This window comes from Haliotis cracherodii, unplaced genomic scaffold (genome assembly GCF_022045235.1).
Source record: "Haliotis cracherodii isolate W230 unplaced genomic scaffold, xgHalCrac1.p SCAF_34, whole genome shotgun sequence".
NCBI classification, from domain to species: Eukaryota; Metazoa; Mollusca; class Gastropoda; order Lepetellida; family Haliotidae; genus Haliotis; species Haliotis cracherodii.
Window position 1 is genome coordinate 2,037,929 of NW_027266291.1, and position 16,065 is coordinate 2,053,993.

Here is a 16,065-nt window from a genome sequence, read left to right on the forward strand (position 1 = left end):
AGGCGCTTTTTTTAAATGTGCATTTTGATAAGCAATGTTAGAGTTAAAATCATTTGTGTCACAAAATAGTGTTAACAAATCAAGCAACATATCAAAACCATTACTGATGCAACACCCAAAAATACTAATATTTATGTTTCTAAGACTGAACTGTAACTTATTTTTGTTGATCAATGTGACAGATGCGACAAATACGCTGATGATTGGTGCAGCATTAGTCGGTTTCCAGATATCATCCCTGTGTCCAAGGGGGGGGGGGGGGGGGGGAAGAAACATTATTAAAGGCAACATCCCATTCCCAGAGAATCATCAGAGCCCCCTTAACTCGACGTATTGTGATGTAACATTGACTGGTAAGTAAGTGATGCATCTTTTCCAGACTTTTTAACAATCATGTTCAACAAACAAATATCTCCGTTCTTCATTTTTTTACTCCTGTGAATGGCTGTACAATGACCTTTTGGTACAGGGATTCTGTCTTGATTTTCAGTATTAGGTACATGGATTTCTACTAAAGCAACAAAATGTATGTGATCAACATTTTATACCATAACTTATAGAGATAGTTTATTCATGTTAAATTGTATAAAATTGCTGCAAGCATTCTTTGAAATAAACTTACGAGCAAAAGAAACGTTACCAAACTGCAATTATGACACACTGGGTCAGGAATAGTGTTACATAGTGGATCAAAATTGCCCATTCACAATCAAAAGAATCAGCTGAGTAGTGCCCTTGCTACATGCGACTATGTTTGTCGTAAGAGGCGACTAACAGGATCGGGATCGTCATGCTTGCTGACTTGGTTGATGCATTGCATCGTATCCTATCTGTGTGGATTGATGCTCATGATGTCAATCACTGGATTGTCGGGTCCAGACTCGATTATTTACAGACTGCTGCCATATAGCTGAGTGAGGCATTAAACAACCAACCAACAAACTGACAAATAACAAGCTATTGGTATGACATTTCAAGGTGCAATGCATGACCAAGTCTTAAGGAGTTTTGGCTGTAGCATAATGAGTCTTTAGACAATACAAATATCTTCCTCGATATTGGTCCTGTTCTGTCTACAGGAAAGAAACTATGCTGGTTGGTAACATTTCTTTTCCTTGTCAGTTTTATACAAATGATTTTAAGTGACATCAACATGGTCAACCTGACATCAGCAAAACTAGAGTGTCTACATAATACACATGTTGGAGGACACAACATCTGGCAGCAAACAACAGAGACCACCCAGACCACATGTTTGCTCATGTCTTCTGTTTCACCTTCCTGTGTTTCTTATGTTTCATCACGGTCTCTTGCTCCGTAGGAGATACTGCTATCTTCCTCTTCTGCTCCAACTTCCTGCAATGTATATACACTAAACATTTCCTATATGAACTGGAAGTTTGCATAACATACAAACCCAGAGGCATCCCCTTGCCAGCATTTCCTGAAAGCTCCAAAACTTCCCAATAAACTTTTTTGCCTTGACCAAATCAAGTGACAGCTGACCTCAGAAAAATTCATCTTTCATCCCTAATGTTGTCTACTGCAGTAAAATGTAGACCTTACACCTAAAGCAACCATAATAAGAGAGTCATCAGCACTTCTGGTTTGGGAATGCATGTTCCATGCAGTAGAATGTTAACACACATGCCTGTCCTATGCCTGTAGCTACTTTAATGTTCAAGTAATAAGCATTTCCATTTAAAACTACATATAATTCTGACATGGGTACTTAAACAAATGCCAAATGCAGTCCCATATATCTAGCTACAACAATACCAAAACTACAAGCATTCTGGTTTAATAACATCACTTTTGGTTTGGCCCAAATGACCAAAGCTGTACAATTTTGAAACAGAACCCTATAAGCACTTTTGATAAAATAACCTTTGCCCTTAATCTTTGCAAAGAGCTGTCAGAACATTACAAATTGAATGCATATGGAGTGTTAAAGAAGTTACTTTTACATACTGTAAAAAAAAAAGTCTGAACAAGAAAAAGGTGTTTCATGCGGAGTAACCTTGATCTTCAATGTTGTCCCTTAGCAGTTTCGTTTCCTCTTTGTCCACCGATGTTCTTAAGTACACATTGTCCTTTCTTTACATTTGACGTATTTTGTTTGCGAGTTGTTCATTGGTATCATTTTGTATTTTTAATATTCATTCTTCGTATGTTAATAATGACCTTTATTTGTAAACATTTGATTACTATTGCATACGTTTGTCCTTTATTTCAACTTAGTAATTTTGGACAGGATGGCCACCCATAGATCTAGATTGACTGTGAAAAACTAACCCTTTAACACTGATGATGCCAGCCTTTGTTTGATTGGTCAGAGCCACCTTCCAGTCATCTTCCGACCCCTTGACAGCATACTGGGCAAGGTCAAGGTTAGTCAAGATAGCTTTCTCTTGATTCTGCTTCTCCTTCACCTTGTCTGATGCCTCTTTCTGAGAACAGAGTCAATACAATGTTAGTTTAAATATACAACTATCTTTAGGTTCATCCAACAGCATCACTAGGTCCTTGAATATCGCTACCAATTAAGTACTCATGTGCCCACAAGAGGGCGGTGACAACTGCGGCCCAAGTATCTCAAATACTTTTCAAGACAAAATTTGTTTCAAGTGATCCCAAATTGCAATAATCGACACATTTTATAAATGTATTTTACTGAATTGTTCACAATGAAATCTATTTTATCGTTTAGATAATGGTAAAGTTATTTGTCATATACTTGTGAAATTGATAAAGGCACCATCTTATCAAATATTACATTCTCTTTCAGTTTGTATTTTCAAGTACCAACAAAATAGTCCTTCAATGTTTGCCCCTACAATCACTCTGTACCAACGAGAAAGTCCTTTAAAGCTGCCCCTACAATCACTCTGTACCAACGAGATAGTCCTTTAAAGCTGCCCCTACAATCACTCTGTACCAACGAGATAGTCCTTTTATGTCTGGCCCTACAATCCCCATGTACCCACAAGATAGTCCTTCAATGTCTGCCTCTACACATTCTTCCTGTACCCACGAGATGGTCCTTCAATGTCTGCCTCCACAAAGCTCCTGTACCCACTAGAGAGTCCTTCAATGTCTGCCTCCACAAAGCTCCTGTACCCACTAGAGAGTCCTTCAATGTCTGCCTCTACAATCCCCATGTACCCACTAGGTAGTACTTTAATGTCTGGCCCTACAATCCCCATGTACCCACAAGATAGTCCTTCAATATCTCCGCCTACACATTCTTCCTGTACCCACTAGAGAGTCCTTCAATGTCTGCCCGTACAATCACTCTGTACCAACAAGATAGTCCTTCAATGTCTGCCTCCACAAAGCTCCTGTACCCACTAGAGAGTCCTTCAATGTCTGCCTCCACAAAGCTCCTGTACCCACTAGAGAGTCCTTCAATGTCTGCCTCCACAAAGCTCCTGTACCCACTAGAGAGTCCTTCAATGTCTGCCTCTACAATCCCCATGTACCCACTAGGTAGTACTTTAATGTCTGGCCCTACAATCCCCATGTACCCACAAGATAGTCCTTCAATATCTCCGCCTACACATTCTTCCTGTACCCACTAGAGAGTCCTTGAATGTCTGCCCGTACAATCACTCTGTACCAACGAGATAGTCCTTGAATGTCTGCCCGTACAATCACTCTGTACCAACAAAATAGTCCTTCAATGTCTGCCCGTACAATCACTCTGTACCAACGAGATAGTCCTTGAATGTCTGCCCGTACAATCACTCTGTACCAACAAAATAGTCCTTCAATGTTTGCCCCTACAATCACTCTGTACCAACGAGAAAGTCCTTTAAAGCTGCCCCTACAATCACTCTGTACCCACAAGAGAGTCCTTTAAAGCTGCCCCTACAATCACTCTGTACCAACGAGATAGTCCTTTTATGTCTGGCCCTACAATCCCCATGTACCCACAAGATAGTCCTTCAATGTCTGCCTCTACACATTCTTCCTGTACCCATTAGTGAGTCCTTCATTGTCTGCCCCTACAATCCCTCTGTACCCACAAGACAGTCCTTCAATGTCTGCCTCCACAAAGCTCCTGTACCCACTAGAAAGTCCTTCAATGTCTGCCTCTACAATCCCCATGTACCCACTAGATAGTCCTTCAATGTCTGCCCCTACAATCCACATGTACCAACGAGATAGTCCTTTAATGTTTGCCCGTACAATCACTCTGTACCAACAAGATAGTCCTTTAATGTCTGCCCCTACACATTCTTCCTGTACCCACGAGATGGTCCTTCAATGTCTGCCTCCACAAAGCTCCTGTACCCACTAGAGAGTCCTTCAATGTCTGCCTCCACAAAGCTCCTGTACCCACTAGAGAGTCCTTCAATGTCTGCCTCCACAAAGCTCCTGTACCCACTAGAGAGTCCTTCAATGTCTGCCTCCACAAAGCTCCTGTACCCACTAGAGAGTCCTTCAATGTCTGCCTCTACAATCCCCATGTACCCACTAGATAGTCCTTCAATGTCTGCCTCTACACATTCTTCCTGTACCCATTAGTGAGTCCTTCATTGTCTGCCCCTACAATCCCTCTGTACCCACAAGACAGTCCTTCAATGTCTGCCTCCACAAAGCTCCTGTACCCACTAGAGAGTCCTTCAATGTCTGCCTCTACAATCCCCATGTACCCACTAGATAGTCCTTCAATGTCTGCCCCTACAATCCACATGTACCAACGAGATAGTCCTTTAATGTTTGCCCGTACAATCACTCTGTACCAACAAGATAGTCCTTTAATGTCTGCCCCTACACATTCTTCCTGTACCCACGAGATGGTCCTTCAATGTCTGCCTCCACAAAGCTCCTGTACCCACTAGAGAGTCCTTCAATGTCTGCCTCCACAAAGCTCCTGTACCCACTAGAGAGTCCTTCAATGTCTGCCTCCACAAAGCTCCTGTACCCACTAGAGAGTCCTTCAATGTCTGCCTCTACAATCCCCATCTACCCACTAGATAGTACTTTAATGTCTGGTCCTACAATCCCCATGTACCCACAAGATAGTCCTTCAATATCTCCGCCTACACATTCTTCCTGTACCCACTAGAGAGTCCTTGAATGTCTGCCCGTACAATCACTCTGTACCAACAAGATAGTCCTTCAATGTCTGCCCGTACAATCACTCTGTACCAACGAGATAGTCCTTGAATGTCTGCCCGTACAATCACTCTGTACCAACAAAATAGTCCTTCAATGTTTGCCCCTACAATCACTCTGTACCAACGAGAAAGTCCTTTAAAGCTGCCCCTACAATCACTCTGTACCAACGAGATAGTCCTTTAAAGCTGCCCCTACAATCACTCTGTACCAACGAGATAGTCCTTTTATGTCTGGCCCTACAATCCCCATGTACCCACAAGATAGTCCTTCAATGTCTGCCTCTACACATTCTTCCTGTACCCATTAGAGAGTCCTTCATTGTCTGCCCCTACAATCCCTCTGTACCCACAAGACAGTCCTTCAATGTCTGCTTCTACAAAGTTCCTGTACCCAACCAATACATTGTCCTTCAATGTTTGCCCCTACACATTCTTCCTGTACTCACCAGGTCATCTTCCAATGTTTGGCTTACTGGGGTCATCTTGACATCCTTCTCTTCTGCCATGAGACTTTCTATGTCAGCTTCCACAATCTCAGTAAAACACTGAAAATATACAATATTATCATTTTTGCAACAAAATAAGGTATGCACAAACAGGAATATGTGCATTTCTTACTTCACATACTACCAGTCAGTTCCATGCCCCTGTCCCATGAATAACTTCCATATGTCTTCTTCACACACAGTCAGTCAAAACTATTTCTTATACCTGATACAGGTCTTACACCATCTGTAGGTCCATGTCCTGCTTAACACTTCCTCCTGATACACACTAAGCCAGGTCCATGCCCTGCCTAACACTTCCTCCTGATACACACTAAGCCAGGTCCATGTCCTGCCTACAACTTCCTCCTGATAACACACTAAGCCAGGTCCATGTCCTGCCTTACACTCCCTCCTGACACACACTAAGCTAGGTCCATGTCCTGCCGAACACTTCCTCATGATACACACTAAGCCAGGTCCATGCCCTGCCGAACACTTCCTCCTGATACACATTAAGCTAGGTCCACGTCCTGCCTTACACTCCCTCCTGATACACACTAAGCCAGGTCCATGCCCTGCCGAACACTTCCTCCTGATACACACTAAGCTAGGTCCATGTCCTGCCTAACACTTCCTCATGATACACACTAAGCTAGGTCCATGTCCTGCCGAACACTTCCTCCTGATACACATTAAGCCAGGTCCATGCCCTGCCGAACACTTCCTCATGATACACATTAAGCCAGGTCCATGTCCTGCCTTACACTCCCTCCTGATACACACTAAGCCAGGTCCATGTCCTGTCTAACACTTCCTCCTGATACACATTAAGCCAGGTCCATGTCCTGCCTTACACTCCCTCCTGATACACACTAAGCCAGGTCCATGTCCTGCCTTACACTCCCCCCTGATACACATTAAGCCAGGTCCATGTCCTGCCTAACACTCCCTCCTGATACACATTAAGCCAGGTCCATGTCCTGCCTTACACTCCCCCCTGATACACATTAAGCCAGGTCCATGTTCTGCCTAACACTTCCTCATGATACACACTAAGCCATGTCCATGTTCTGTCGAACACTTCCTCCTGATACACACTAAAGCCAGGTCCATGTCCTGCCTAACACTTCCTCATGATACACACTAAGCCAGGTCCATGTCCTGCCAAACACTTCCTCCTGATACACACTAAGCCAGGTCCATGTCCTGCCTTACACTTCCTCATGATACACATTAAGCCAGGTCCATGTCCTGCTTACACTTCCCCCTGATACACACTAAGCCAGGTCCATGTCCTGCCTAACACTTCCTCATGATACACACTAAGCAAGGTCCATGTCCTGCCTAACACCTACTCCTGATACACACTAAGCCAGGTCCATGTCCTGCCTTACACTCCCTCCTGATAACAAATTAAGCCAGGTCCATGTTCTGCCTAACACTTCCTCCTGATACACACTAAGCCAGGTCCATGTCCTGCCTAACACTTCCTAATGATACACATTAAGCCAGGTCCATGTCCTGCTTACACTCCCCCCTGTAAACACTAAGCCAGGTCCATGTCCTGCCTAACACGTCCTCCTGATACACATTAAGCCAGGTCCATGTCCTGCCTTACACTCCCTCCTGATACACACTAAGCCAGGTCCATGTTCTGCCTTATGCTCCCTCCTGATAACACACTAACCAAGGTCCATGTCCTGCCTAACACTTCCTCCTGATACACATTAAGCCAGGTCCATGTCCTGCCTTACACTCCCTCCTGATACACACTAAGCCAGGTCCATGTCCTGCCTAACTTTTCCTCCTAATACACATTAAGCCAGGTCCATGTCCTGCTTAACACTTCCTCCTGATACACACTAAGCTAGGTCCATGTCCTGCCTTACACTTCCTCCCGATACACACTAAGCCAGGTCCATGTTCTGCCTTACATTCCTTCCTGATACACACTAAGCCAGGTCCATGTTCTGCCTCACACTCCCCCGATACACACGAAGCCAGGTCCATGTCCTGCCTCAGACTCCCTCCTGATAACACACGAAGCCAGGTCCATGTCCTGCCTTACACTCCCCCCTGATACACATTAAGCCAGGTCCATGTCCTGCCTCACCCTCCCTCCTGATAACACACGAAGCCAGGCCCATGTCCTGCCTTACACTCCCTCCTGATACACACCAAGCCAGGTCCATGTCCTGCCTTATGCTCCCTCCTGATAACACACTAAGCCAGGTCCATGTCCTGCCTTATGCTCCCTCCTGATAACACACTAAGCCAGGTCCATGTCCTGCCTTACACTCCCTCCTGATAACACACTAAGCCAGGTCCATGTCCTGCCTTATGCTCCCTCCTGATAACACACTAAGCCAGGTCCATGTCCTGTCTTATGCTCCCTCCTGATACAAATTAAGCCAGGTCCATGTCCTGCCTCACACTCCCTCCTGATAACACACTAAGCCAGGTCCATGTCCTGCCTTGTGCTCCCTCCTGATAACACACTAAGCCAGGTCCATGTCCTGCCTTACACTCCGTCCTGAAACACACTAAGCCAGGTCCATGTCCTGCCTTATGCTCCCTCCTGATACAAATTAAGCCAGGTCCATGTCCTGCCTTACACTCCGTCCTGAAACACACTAAGCCAGGTCCATGTCCTGCCTTGTGCTCCCTCCTGATAACACACGAAGCCAGGTCCATGTCCTGCCTTATGCTCCCTCCTGATACACACTAAGCCAGGTCCATGTCCTGCCTCACACTCCCTCCTGATACACACTAAGCCAGGTCCATGTTCTGCCCTACACTCCCTCCTCATAACATACTAACCCAGATCCATGTCCTGCCATATGCTCCCTCCTGATAACACCCTAAGCCAGGTCCATGTTCTGCCTTACACTCCCTCCTGATACAAATTAAGCCAGGTCCATGTCCTGCCTTACACTCCGTCCTGAAACACACTAAGCTAGGTCCATGTCCTGCCTCACACTCCCTCCTGATACACACTAAGCCAGGTCCATGTCCTGCCTCACACTCCCTCCTGATAACACACTAAGCCAGGTCCATGTCCTGCCTTATGCTCCCTCCTGAAACACACTAAGCCAGGTCCATGTTCTGCCTTACACTCCCTCCTGATACAAATTAAGCCAGGTCCATGTCCTGCCTTACACTCCGTCCTGAAACACACTAAGCCAGGTCCATGTCCTGCCTTACACTCCATGCTGAAACACACTAAGCCAGCAAATAATTGAACTTAATGTCTACTGTCCGGTACTACTGGTGTAAAATAGTGCCACAGCAGTGTTGCTCACCTGGATATTCAGACGACAGCTTAAAATGTCAACGAGGACAGTTATTTAAAACATGTTTCTGTCAGCAATTCTATTCAAATATTTTCTGGATAAATGCTGACAACAAAAGCACCATAGAACAAGAGCTGTAATACACAACAGAAACCTCTTAAATGGAGTCTTTTTTCTGATTCCATACACTTTGCTTGTATGAAAATGTTGACCAACGTAATGTCATCAACTCATAATGAAAACGATACTTGCTTTGTACAGCAAACTTTCCGTCTGAACCAACAACATATAGAAATGACATTGGAATACCTGGAACTGTCCAGAGATCCAAAACCTTTCTTACATCTTTGGTTCTGACGAGTTTGATTGACCTTAGATCTACTGTGGTGGCGGCTTACCTAAAATTGATCTATTGTGACGGGGTCAGAACTCAAATTAGAGTAATCACATCAAGCAGCCCCATGACAATAACCCTAGAATGGACATACCTCAACATTCTGAACCCCAAGTTTTCCTAGCCTGAAGTAAGCCACCAAATCTACCTCCTCAGATTGGATATTGCTTATAAAGAAGGAATGATTTTTCTGAATCTGCAATGAACATAAGTTAACAGAAATGTTTTCATGGTATGGAAATCACAGATATACCTTGGACACTTTTCGGATGACTTTATTAAATAGTGCTAGGAGTTGACTTGTAGGTAACTCGAACTCCTTCTCTAGATCAGCCACAGTCTTATGCTGCAGACCCAGACCCAGCAACAGACCCTGAAACACAAAAGTATCAAGTTGTCACATCACTTATTCCTTCTGTTGCCACTATGATATGTGGCTATGTCATTACCTTACATCTGACATGTCACGGATTGCGAACAACTTAGGTCTCCCTCCACTTTTTTGGTCCTTCTGACAATGTGAATTAAGTCTAATATGAAGTCTTAGATATAATGTAAAGAGTTACTTACTGACTGTACTACACTCAGATGGATCTTGGCTTTACCCAATAACACCAGTTTTGCAATGACTGGCACAAGATCCATGATGAGGTGATAGTCCACCATGTTCTGGGCATATAGCTCCAGTCTCTTCATGTCATACTTGCTCAGGTTCATGTCAAGCTCAGCACGGCTCATATCACCTGCACACACAGATCACTACACAGTATAAGGAACAACACATTCTCCTTCAATGTGATCAGCTGGCATTTCTTTGAATGAGACAAGGAAAAGAATCTTTACGCAGCAACAAGAACAGGTTGAAATACATGCAAAACAGAAGCAGTCCCTTCCCAGTCATTTGAAGATCCAAGAATCCAATACATGACACGATAAAATTCCAGTCTGATTTCTAAAAAATATATACAAAAAACAAATAATTGTATTTTTATATACATCCTAACATCATAACAATTGGCATGACATTTACCAATAATTGAGCAGAAATTGTTAAAAGGAATTACAAGACAAAATTTGTAGTATTCCTATTCTTCCCGAAGAAAGAAGTCTAACTCTTCTTGGAAACAAGCGTTTAGTCGACGAAGTAACATGGTATGGTCCCAAACTAAGTAATTGACCCAACATTTCTCTAAGCCCATGTCAAAATAGCTGCAATGGAAATTCTAAAATACACATTTCAAAAACTGCGTAATATCAAATGGCACCAGTTCAGTATGTGCCTTATATATAGACATGCAATGTTTGGCAAGGAAATATTTCTGGAAATAATGCCTAGTAATACAAATTTCTAAAATTCATAAATAGCAAAAGGCAACAATTCAGCATGTGTCTGATTGATGTGGAAAATTTCATCCGGAATCGAACCCTACACTTGTTTTCTAAGTCCAACTTGTTGCCAAGTAAACGTAAAAAATAAAAAAATGTGCTACATATCAAAAGGCACCAGACATGCAAAGTTTTGTAAGAAAGAATTGAATTGGTTTTGAGTTATGCTACAGAAACTCTAAAGTCTACCCTACAGAACCTAAGTTCAACTTATTGCCCTGGAAACTTAAAAAATACAAATTACTAAATAGCAAAAGGCACCAGTTCATCATGAGTCTGATAGTCATGTTTTGTAGAGAAATATTTCACGGTTTCTGAGTTACACACACACACGTACGGACTGAACCCATTTCGATATTCCCTGCAACATCGTAGGGGCGGGGGATAAAAATACTGTTAATAGAACTCAATCACCTCTTTTCATCACTTCTCAGTCAAAATGAGATCATCATATTAAATCTAGAAAGCCAATGCTTTAAGTTAATACAATTACCAGTGATCATGTATGCTAAGTTTCATGTGTAGGACTAAGCACATCCGAGGGTTTTTATTATATCTGACATACTGAACAGCAAAAGATCCTGTGACATTGAATATGATTTAATGCAAAGTTATGTTTTTTACCAAATCTGAAATAATGTCGGTTTGCAACAGGTAAAAGACTTCTGTAAGTGTTCCAATGGTTTAATTTGACGTACTGACTTCAGAAAATGTGTGATTTCATAAAAAACATGAACATGACAAAATGTCAATTTACAAATCAATAGCGTGTGTCAAACTCTGGTTGTGATGCAAGCAACACATCTTCGTCTCATGGAATGGACCAGGCGTCGCAAAAAGTCCTGTGGGATATCTGTCCATATCAGCTGGAGCATGTTTTGAAGTTCCTGGAGTTTCTGTGGAACACATGGTTGATGTCGAAGACGCAGATCCATCTCATCCCACATGTGCTCGATTGGTGAGAGATCAGGGGAGCGAGCCGGCCAGGGGATGACATTCACATTGTTTTGTTGAAGAGAATCCTAAACAAGTCAAGCAATATGAGGCCGGGCGTTGTCATGTTGAAAGGTAATGCCTGGGCCATGACGATGCAAAAACGGTAGAACAACAGGGCGGATGATCTCGTCGTGGTAGCGCTGTCCATTGAGATTTCCCTCTACCATTTTCAAACGGGTCCTCTGTCTTGCTGTAATCTCACCCCATACCATAACGCTGCCTCCCCCGAACCGATCTTCTTCCATGACACAATGATTGACATAACGTTCACCTCGACGTCGGTACACACAAATCCGTCCATCCCTGTGGCTGAGGTGAAAACGAGACTCGTCAGTGAATAGAACTTGTCCCCACTGCATGGCCATCCAGCAAAGACGCTATCTGCACCACTGTAGACGTGCTTGACGGTGGTTTCCTATCAAAATTGGACGTCGGGCGGGCCCTCTGGCAACAATCCCAGAGGCGACGTTTGACGCGAGAGTTTGTGAAGATATTCGTCTAAGGCCAGGGATGCTTCTTGCAATCACTGTTGCTGGCTGGAATCGACTTCGTAGGTGTGTTGTTCGAATCCAGTTGTCTTGTCGGTTATTGGTTACGCGTGGCCTGCCACTCCGAGGATGGTCTCTGACTGCATTCGTCTGTTGCAAACGTTGCCATTAACACCAAATGGTGTTTCTGTGGACGTTAAATTGTCTTGCAACATCACGTTGACTCGATCCTGCTTCAAACATACCAATGGCTCACAGATGCTCATTTATGGACAATCGTGGCATTTCGTAATGCTGAATAATTGCGTAATTTTGTTGTTTTTCTGAGTGCTTGTTGTCAGCACGATGCTAAACAACGCATATAGAATCCTGTTAACGCACATGTTTTTATACTCATTCATGGGTAGTGAAATGCATGGGGCTTGCATAAAAGTAAACTTTTGCATGGAATGCATGCTTTTCTGTAGCAGTTGCGTTTTTGTGACTTGATTCCATGCATGTACGACAATATTGAAAACCAAACTTTACTTGTTTGAAAAATACACAAAAATATTGGTGTCACAGGAACTTTTGTTGTTGAGTATAGATGCATGCACGGGATAAAACTGAGGGGTGTCAGGTTTTATCCCAAGGATAAAGGTTTTAAATATATAAACACATGGGGAAGTGTTTTATCTAACCGGAAAAGAAACTTAAAACAACAGTTATCAACATTTTTATGTTTCAAACATACTTTCTATGAAACTTTGGAAATAGGTGTAAAATATCTGTTGTTGGTTTACAGTAGTTGAAAAAGACATTATTAAAAGCATTGCGTTTTATCAAACTGAAGCCTAGTAGGCTACAGACACTGGGCTACAGACACAAAGGTTGCATGGTCGTTCCTTGGGAATATAAAGAAAACATTTGTCATTTGATTTTACATGTCATTACATTGTGTTAAAATACAAAATATATTTCTAGCGTGAAACATTCATATGTCTCAATATGAACGGAAGTTGTATTAAAAAGAAAAAAGTGAGCAAAGCTCACATACCCCCGTTATCTCCGCTGGTCAACAACAAATAGTAAATAGTTTGTTAATTAATGAAATATTACATATTTCTAACTGATTGTAACTTCAATGTTTTAAAAACTAAGATTGAGTTCCAGTGACAACTGACACCCACCCAAATCTCCCATGTTACCAGTGTTCACTACGAGGAAGTAGATCACCATGAACACCTTTGAATAAAAATTTGATTGAGGAGTTACATAAGAAGAATTATCAAAAGGATTAAAAATTGTTCATATAAAAACACATAAAAAGTGGAAGAATATCATATAAGAAATTCCATCATGTTTCCATGAAAACAGCAAAAGAGAAAACTTTCAGAATTTTATAAAAGATAGAAAAACAATCATAGTTGTTAATGTAGCAAGTCTGCTGAAGCTAGGAAACATAATATTGTAAACATGGATAGTACAAAAACTCGACCCAAAATTTATGTTTCACCATGATTCCATGGAAACAGCAAAAATTAAAAAATTCAGAATCTTCAAACTAGCAAAAGGCACAAGTAATCCTTGTGGTTAATGTGTCTAGAGAGTTTGGTGAAGCTAGGGTGCATAGTTAAAAAGATATAGGCCGTACAAAACACCCACCCTAAAAGTTTAAGTTTCTTAATGTTTCCATGGAAACGGAAAAAATTAAAAAGTTCAGAATCTTCAAACTAGCAAAAGTCACAAGTACTCATGTGGTAAATGTGTGTAGCAAGTTTGGTGAAGTTAGGGTGCATGGTTAAAAAGTTATTGGCCGTACAAAAGCTTGGACGGAAGGACGGACGGATGAACGGAATGCTATATACACCTGATTTACTTTGTAAACAGGGGTATAATAAAATCCTGGGGTTATTATGATTAACTTAGGTGGTGTAACAAACATGAAGTCTCCATATCACACTGACAATACTTTATGAATGAAACTATTTATAGATCATTTATAGATTCACAAATGCATAGATATTTGATGAATGAATGTTTTATAATGTGACTTCTGGTGGCCTCTTTTGATGTCTGGTTCAGACCTTGTCACCTTGACCTTCAATTTCATCAAATACTATGTCAGACAAATTCCCCAGGGGAATAGGTACAAGATGGGGCAGAATGGGCAAGCAGTTTAAAGTGTCAGGTGCTGGATTGTAGCCTGCTAGTGACCAGATGGTTATTCAGCCCCATCATGTACCTATTCCCCTGGGGAATTTGTCTGACATAGTATATGTTTCAACAATGTTTACAGGTCTTTTACGGTGTTGTCACTACATCTAGTGTTCAGTACATTCACCCTAGGCACTCAAACTAGCCCATTCATCCACTGGCATATGACCAGATGGTGGAAACACGAATATGTACATACACCAAAAACACAAGTGTCAAATCGTGTGGCATCGCCCTGGACAAGTAACTCAGTTCCAATCTGCTTCTCTTCACCCAGCAGTGAATGGGTATGTGACATACAAGGTGGATGTAAAAACATTTTAGTGCCTGTAGACAGCTTTGGTTGTATATTCCCCAGGGAGTTGAGAATAACTGGAATGCATGTAGATCCACTGATCAGGGAACAAATATGAACCAAATTTCAGCAGAGACATCTGGATAAGTGCGGTATATAAATATATGATGTCTCTAACATCTGTATTACACAAGTGGTTGAGAAAAACACTTTGGCAATGGAGCTCAACTTTGACACTGACACATATCTGTTCAATAACATCATGCTATTGTCCAATGAACTAACTGTAATGTCATCATCTATCAGTTGAAAAGTGTCATTTGTATTTGACAACATTGCTAATTCACTTAAAAACATTGATATTTTGTTGCCAAGTTCGGGGTAACAATCAATAACAAGAACAACATGGCTGACCTGATTCCATTTTGGCTCCCTTTTCACTGAGGATGTTGAGGGCAAGGGATGGGTGAAACGTGCGGAACTGATATGACAAAAGTGACACAAATCGACGTTGGAAATCTGAAAAACAATTACAAACAAGTCATGGAACCTCACAACAAAATGCAGTACACAAACATTGTAAGGCTTTAATTTCATATCATTCTAATAACTTTCAGGCTTGTGATCATAGTAGTCTGGAATTTCAGAATACAGTCAAACACTGTTGTGTTGACATTGAAGGAATCTATATGAATGCTTCGAGTTATCCGAGCTTCGACACAACTGAAAATGATGACTAAAGAAGGAATACCCAGCGACCAAGCGTTTACTTCGAGACAATCGTAAGTTTGACACTACGGTGTTTGCCTGTATATATACATCAATGACTGAGAAAACTAGAGGTATTTGCAAGTAGATGCAAAAACAAGAGCAGACCCTTCGCTGCCATTTCCTGAAACTTTCTCAAAGCTTCTGTCCATATGATGTTCTTCAAACTGGAAAACATTACTTCTATACCTCTTAAGACCAAACAATTAAAATCAATTGTGCAACAGTAACTGGCAATGAACTAGAAAGGTGTTTGTATTACATAGAACTACAAAAGCAGTACCATACCAAACTTTCCATTAATGCACTCAAATAATCTGCCTCTAGCGACCTTAATAACACAGTTATAGGCAGTAGCCGTTGAACGACATCACTTTCGATTTTGAATCAGGCTCTACCCCTTTGTCACTGATCTTGGTCCGAAACATGTGAGAGACGAGATTTCTTCCTGATTTCACACTTTGACTAGTTCAACTTGAGTCCTGATGTCCTCATTAGCTTGAACACTTGCTTCAGTCTTAAGTTGAACTCTTCGTCTGATGGACCCAATATCAAAATGTCATCAACAATATCCTCACCCTTCATAACCTCTGTCATCCTGCGCTGAAATATTTCCGCAGCAGATGTTATTCCAA

General features: G+C 42.0%; 1 protein-coding gene across 3 annotated transcripts in view; it reads right to left on the bottom strand.

Moving 5' to 3' along the window:
* Nucleotides 1-290: 290 nt before the first annotated feature.
* The window catches only part of LOC139477706 (RNA cytidine acetyltransferase-like), a 258,360-nt gene continuing 242,585 nt past the window's right edge, over nucleotides 291-16,065 (bottom strand). For all 3 annotated transcript variants that reach the window (XM_071260090.1, XM_071260088.1, XM_071260089.1), the window contains 6 exons: nucleotides 15,077-15,181; nucleotides 9,872-10,044; nucleotides 9,555-9,674; nucleotides 5,573-5,671; nucleotides 2,296-2,450; nucleotides 291-1,356 (listed from right to left, as the gene is read on the bottom strand). In XM_071260090.1, coding sequence (XP_071116191.1) covers nucleotides 1,260-1,356; nucleotides 2,296-2,450; nucleotides 5,573-5,671; nucleotides 9,555-9,674; nucleotides 9,872-10,044; nucleotides 15,077-15,181 — 749 coding nt within the window. In that variant the 3' untranslated portion in view covers nucleotides 291-1,259. The remainder of the gene's footprint in view (nucleotides 1,357-2,295; nucleotides 2,451-5,572; nucleotides 5,672-9,554; nucleotides 9,675-9,871; nucleotides 10,045-15,076; nucleotides 15,182-16,065) is intronic.